General features: G+C 37.8%; 2 protein-coding genes across 3 annotated transcripts in view; one reads left to right on the top strand and one right to left on the bottom strand.

Annotated features, from left to right (window-relative positions):
• The window catches only part of LOC106867430 (zinc finger protein GLI1), a 420253-nt gene that overhangs the window by 7310 nt on the left and 406697 nt on the right, over positions 1 to 6246 (bottom strand). For both annotated transcript variants that reach the window (XM_052973914.1, XM_052973915.1), the window contains exons 8-10: positions 4889 to 5086; positions 3679 to 3872; positions 2681 to 2801 (exon numbers count right to left, since the gene is read on the bottom strand). In XM_052973914.1, the coding sequence (XP_052829874.1) occupies positions 2681 to 2801; positions 3679 to 3872; positions 4889 to 5086 (513 nt within the window). The remainder of the gene's footprint in view (positions 1 to 2680; positions 2802 to 3678; positions 3873 to 4888; positions 5087 to 6246) is intronic.
• LOC106878371 (aspartyl aminopeptidase) overlaps positions 1 to 6246 on the top strand; it is a 383150-nt gene that overhangs the window by 216234 nt on the left and 160670 nt on the right. The window lies entirely within an intron of this gene.

Below are 6246 nucleotides of genomic sequence, written 5' to 3'. Positions count from 1 at the left end.
TATGTATGTATGTATGTATGTATGTATGTATGTATGTGTGTGTGTGTGTATGTATGTGTACATAGATGGGTAAAATAGCACAAATGGAACAAGAGTATAAGAGATGGGCAATTGGACAATGTGAGAGGTTAAAATAGGAAGACAAAAATTCAAAGAGAAGAGGACAAAATGTAAATACACACAGACTCCAAAATGATTAACATAGAAAGTTGTGCACAGTGAATTTTACACTAAAAAAAGCAAAAAGAAAAAAAGAAGTAGACGGACATTTCAGGTGAACACTTTATTAAAGTAGAGTAAAAAAAAATAAGGAAGAAAAAAAAGAAACAACACCTATTTAAAGTACGTTTGCCTTTCAAATACATGCTGTGTGTATGTGCATATGCATTCATACATATGTGTGTGTGTGCGTATATATATATATATATATATATATATATACACACACACACACACACAAAGAGAGAAGTAGTAGAGAAAGAAAGAGTAAGCTATTCCTGGCTCAATATCTATCAGTATATTTGTTATTAGTTTTCATCTTGAATTGTTGATATACAGGTATGTAAATAATTCTCAATTAACTGAATATTCTTCTCTGACAAGATCAATTTTTCCTCTAAGCATGTAAATTAATTCTTTAGAAATTAATTCTGAAGAATTGTCTCTTAATTTGTTTAGAATTATTTCTCCCTTTTCTTTGAGAAGCATTAATTGTAGATAAGTTTTTGCCTGCTTTCATTAAGAACTTAATTAATAAGGAACTTTTGTGTACATCATTCCTTAGCATCATCATCATCATTTTGCATCTGCTTTCCATGCTGGTATGGGTTAGACGGTTTGACTGGAACTGGTAAGCCAGAGAGCTGTAACCAGTTCCAGTCTGATTTGGTATGGTTTTTACAGCTGGATGCTCTTCCTAACACCAACCACTCCAAGCGTGTAATGTGTGCTTTTATGTGTCTCATCAGCTATGACTACAATTTCACATGGCTTGACAAGTCTTCTCAAGCATTGCATTTTGCCAAAAATCTTGTGCCATTGCCAACACCTGAATTATTTCCCTTAGTTCATTTATTCGTTACACACACACACACACACACACACACAATGCAACTGAACCAACAGGATGCTACTGGATACCTCATCCTAGGATACATATGCAATAGAAACAGGTGTCAGATAGAGTTTTAAAGAGAATATATTATAAATATAACTGTAATAAACAAGCTTTTGTAGATGTCCACTACTTTAATGCCTTACATATACACTCTCTATACTGTATAAAATCCAAAGAAGCAAACTCAGGATTTACCCATCGGGTGAAATACCATGTGATTGTTTACCTTACACAATTTTTTTGTTGTTCCATATCATTTGATGTGGTTAACCAGAACTGGAATTATATTAGAGAGCCTATAAGGTACTAGTCCACATTTCATATCCCTATTCAGTCATGCACTATATATTTAACTAACCTAAACACTGCTTGGTATTGATACTGCTCTAATTTTTACTAACCTGGCGTAACTCAGTTAATGTTGTTGACTGTGTTTTAGTTAATTAAGTCTGTCCAGAATTGCCTCTCTTCTTTATTTCCCATTGATAATGACTAAAGAGCTAGAAACATATCTGGGAATCCGCCAGAAGCCAGCACTGGACAAATATGGTGCTTTTACACCTTTTCACCATAAGAGAGAATTTTTTCTCCATGGCAACTGTGGTGAATTTGTCTTTAGAAGTTGAAATATGTTGGAAACATATTTTAACTAACCTAAAGTTCACTAATGCCTAAACACTTGGCACTGATACTGCTGTAATATATATATATATATAAATATATATATTAATGTTGATTTTTGTTAATTATAAATGAAGTCCAGCTTTTTAGTGAGCAAGAGCACTGTAAACTTAATGAGTGCTTCCTTGGTTTCTAGTGAGTTCAACCTCCCTTGAGAACATAACTTGGTTAGGTGTCCTGTATATTGCCAAGTGAAACCATAGCCATATATGTGGTCTCCAGCCCTCAGATTTGAACATAAAGCACATTTTTTTATGATTTGGTCTAGGGGATGGTGTTGTGCCTATTAACTTCATAGATCCCCTGAGACCAGTTGATGGCTGCAGTAAAAATATGGGGATGGAGGGAATTCTAGAAAACTCACATTTTGAGGAGAAAAGACTAAATGCAGTAGTCTAACTTATGGTTAGCCTTGAACAAGCAGGCCAATATGATCAGAGTTTCTCCATCTACAATCATTCTGTCTTTTTTATTCAGACATGTATTTAGGACTGCATTATCAAATGTATTCTCTTCTGAAGATAGTAGGATGTGATTTGAGGAAGATTTAGCTACTTTTACTAGAAGATCAGGCAGCCACACTGAGATTTCTTCATTGGTTACCTTCATTTCATTTTGTTGCTGTGTAGCTAGCTCCTGGTCAACCATCACAAAATAGACCATTGACCAACAGTGATCCAGCTATCATCATCCCATCATTTTTCTTGGTATAGTATATCTAAGACTACATTTTCTAATGTTTTCTTTCTTTTTGATGAAGGCATTGTATGAATTGAGGAAAATTTTGCTGTTATTTCTGGATAGTTTGAATGATCACATGGTTCCCTTGCCAGCTTCCTTCAATTTCTTTTATTTTGTATGATGTAGAGTATGTTAACTTACCTTGGAGGCATTCCACTTCTTTTTTAATTTTGGATCGTTTAAATATGTCTGCTGCTTGTTCCATTGTACTACTACTGACCACACTACTACCTGCATCACACTTGCTTGTGGAGGATGACATCTGGTAGAAGGAAAAATACAAAACATCAATGAAAGACAATGATAAAAGAAAAATCTCTCAAACTGCCTACAGCATGAAAAACACATAATTAAGTGAAGGCGAACATGCTTTAGTATATTGAGCAAAAAGAAGGTGGTATGCTGGCTAGTCATTACCATGCCAGGAAAAATGCTTGGCAGCATTTCTTCTGACTTTACCTTCTGAGTTCAAATTCTACCAGGCTCAACTTTGCCTTTCATCCTTTAGGAATTGATAAAATAAAGTACCAGTTAAACACTGGGATTGATGTAATCAATTTATCCCCACTCCAAACCTACTGGTCTCGAGCCAAAAATTGAAACAAGTATATACGTACAGGGATGGCTAAAAGTCATAATTTCTTATTTTTTTACTGCCCACAAGGGGCTAAACATAGAGGGGACAAACAAGGACAGACAAACGGATTAAGTCGATTATATCGACCCCAGTGTGTAACTGGTACTTATTTAATCGACCCCGAAAGGATGAAAGGCAAAGTCGACCTCGGTGGAATTTGAACTCAGAATGCAACGGCAGATGAAATACTGCAAAGCATTTTGCCCAGTGTGCTCACGACTCTGGCAGCTCACCACCTTTCTTCCAATTTCTGTTTACCAAATTCAGTCACAAAGCTTTGGTCAACCTAGAGTTATAGTAGAAGATACTTGCCCAAGGTGCCAGACAGTGGGAATGAACCTGAAATAATGTTGTTTGGAAACAAACTTCTTAACCACACAGCCACACCTGTGCATATATTTAAATAATTAAGACAGAAAAAAAGAAACAGCAAAAATAAAATAAAAATAAAACATTGTTGGTGAGGGTTAGAGGCACATGGAAGGTTTGGATTTTTACCTACCTGGGGTTCATGCTTTGGAATTGGATGAGCAATTGGTTGAGATGAAGGCGGCAAGACTTGACCAAGAGGCTGCTGTCGGGCAAACATTGGATGCATGACTGGGTAAAAAAATGGTGATGGTGCGAAAGCTGTGGCACGGAGGTAGGGTGCTGTAGGGATGTGTTGGTGTGCTGGACTTACTGCTCCGAATGAAGCTACGAAAGAAGTAATGGACAGATAGAGAGATAAAGCTCTGTGTATGTATATGTGTGTGTATACACAAATACACACACATATATATGTACATAGACAGATAGACGACTAGTATTGTTGTTGCTTAGCTCAAATTCAGCTGTGATCAAATACAGAACCTCCCTTTATATTTCCTACATAATGTAGTGAGCTCTGAAACATTAGTGGGGTCTGATTCATGATTGCACAATTTCCATTACTCTGCTAACTCTCTTGAAATAGGCATGAACGTCACAGTTAACTCCCCTTCTTTCTTCTGTTCCAAACAATCTCAATGCCTCTATGAAAAGGTCTTGAAGCATTGCCTTTCCTCTCTGACTAAGCCATATAAAGATATGATGAGCTAAGTATCAGTAACGAAAGCACAATAAGATTGGAGTTGTCTCCCATACTAGCTAGGGAAATGAAACTATTAGTATTAGTTTACTCTTTTACTTGTTTCAGTCATTTGACTGCGGCCATGCTGGAGCAAATCGACCCAGGACTTATTCTTTGTTGCCTAGTACTTATTCTATCGGTCTCTTTTGCCGAACCGCTAAGTTACGGGGACGTAAACACACCAGCATCGGTTGTCAAGCGATGTTGGGGGGACAAACACAGACACACAAACATACACACACACACACACATATATATATATATATATATATATACACACACACACACACATACATATATATATATACATACGTATATACGACGGGCTTCTTTCAGTTTCCGTCTACCAAATCCACTCACAAGGCTTTGGTCGGCCCGAGGCTATAGTAGAAGACACTTGCCCAAGGTGCCACGCAGTGGGACTGAACCCAGAACCTGCGCCTTGTTACTGACTAAGAATGTATTTTGTTTCTTATTCCTCATTAGTCTTTTGAATACTCCCTGCATTAAATATGTCAGCGGTAATTTAGTCATAGTATCAGATGAAAACATAGTTGAGCAGGAATGGAATCAAGATATAGGAGGAGTAAGAGGTATTTACCAGCAGATAAGTGACCATAGGAGCCACTGGCAGCACTTGAGCTACGAGAATTGTGAGGAAGTGGTGTTAACTGGAGTGAGCCTTCAGAACTTCGCGTTAAGCTTTGGATGTCGAAATAGTCGGATATTGGAGAATGAGACAAAGCCCGCTTGCGGCTTTTTGATATATTGGTTGGTCGGGGACTTGTTAATCGGGAACCTGAATGAGATAAAAATTTTTAAAAAAGAAACAAATAAACAAGTTGTTACATAGAAGCAAAATCAAAACCATTTCTTTAAATGTCTAAACTTATGAGGTGAGTTGTTATGGCAGTTTTAATTTATTAAATTTGTGGGTTAGAAGATCATTTAGCAATCATATGGTTTTGGGTTTAGTCTCATTGAATGGCATCTTGGGCAAGTGTCTTCTACTATAGTCCTAGGCTGACCAATGTGAGACAATTTGCTGGACAGAAACTGTGTAGAAGCCTCCTCATCATCATCATCATCTTTATCATTCAATGTCTGTTTTTCATGCTATCAAGGGTTGACAGAAGCTGGCAAGGTTGGGAGTCATACTAGGCTCCATTGTCTGTTTTGGCATGGTTTCTACAGCTGGATGCCCTTCCAAATGCTAAATATTTTATAGAGTGTACCAGGTACCTTTTATGTAACACCAGCAACAGTGCTTTTTATGCAACACCAGCAAAAGTGCTTTTTATGTGGCACCATCACCGTGAGGGTCATCAAGTACCTTGCAAGACAGAAAAAGGTAAAACCCCCTCAACTCGGAGTGAAGAGTAGTATCAAGGGAGGGTTGGCTTTCTGCCAGCTAAAAGATTAAAAGAATAGAGGGACAGAGATAGGTGTCTTGCTGTAGATACATGGATACCCCAGCTGGAAATGAAAGGAGAGTGGGTTAGAGAATATGGTGAAGATGTGTCAGGACATGCCCTTGGGGGACATTGGGTTGGTGATGCAGAAGCTTGGACTGGATGAGTAGGCAGGATAAAGGTGACTGCAGCAAATAATGGAGATATTTATGGGAGAGGATTGGGAACAAGGGTTGTAGTAGATATGTGAAGGCATTGAGAGTGGATGGCAGAGAAATGAGAAGCGGAAGGTGCAAAAAGGAGGTAACTGGTGAAAACAGCAGACGGGAGAGGATAATGAGAAATGGAAGTAGTTTGGGGATGGGAAAGAAAGGTAACAGAGAAAGCTGGTGGTGGTAGTGGGGGAATGTAATCATAAATGTGTGCGTGTTTGTCTCCCTGCCATTGCTTGAAATTTGCTGTTGGCTTCTTTATGCTCCCACAATTTAGCAGATCAGTAAAAGATACAAATAGAATAAGTACCGGATTTCAAAAATAAGTACTGAGG

Source organism: Octopus bimaculoides, chromosome 17, assembly GCF_001194135.2.
Source record: "Octopus bimaculoides isolate UCB-OBI-ISO-001 chromosome 17, ASM119413v2, whole genome shotgun sequence".
Lineage (NCBI taxonomy): Eukaryota > Metazoa > Mollusca > Cephalopoda > Octopoda > Octopodidae > Octopus > Octopus bimaculoides.
Note: the sequence above shows the minus strand (reverse complement) of the source record. Positions and strands in the feature narration are given on the sequence as shown.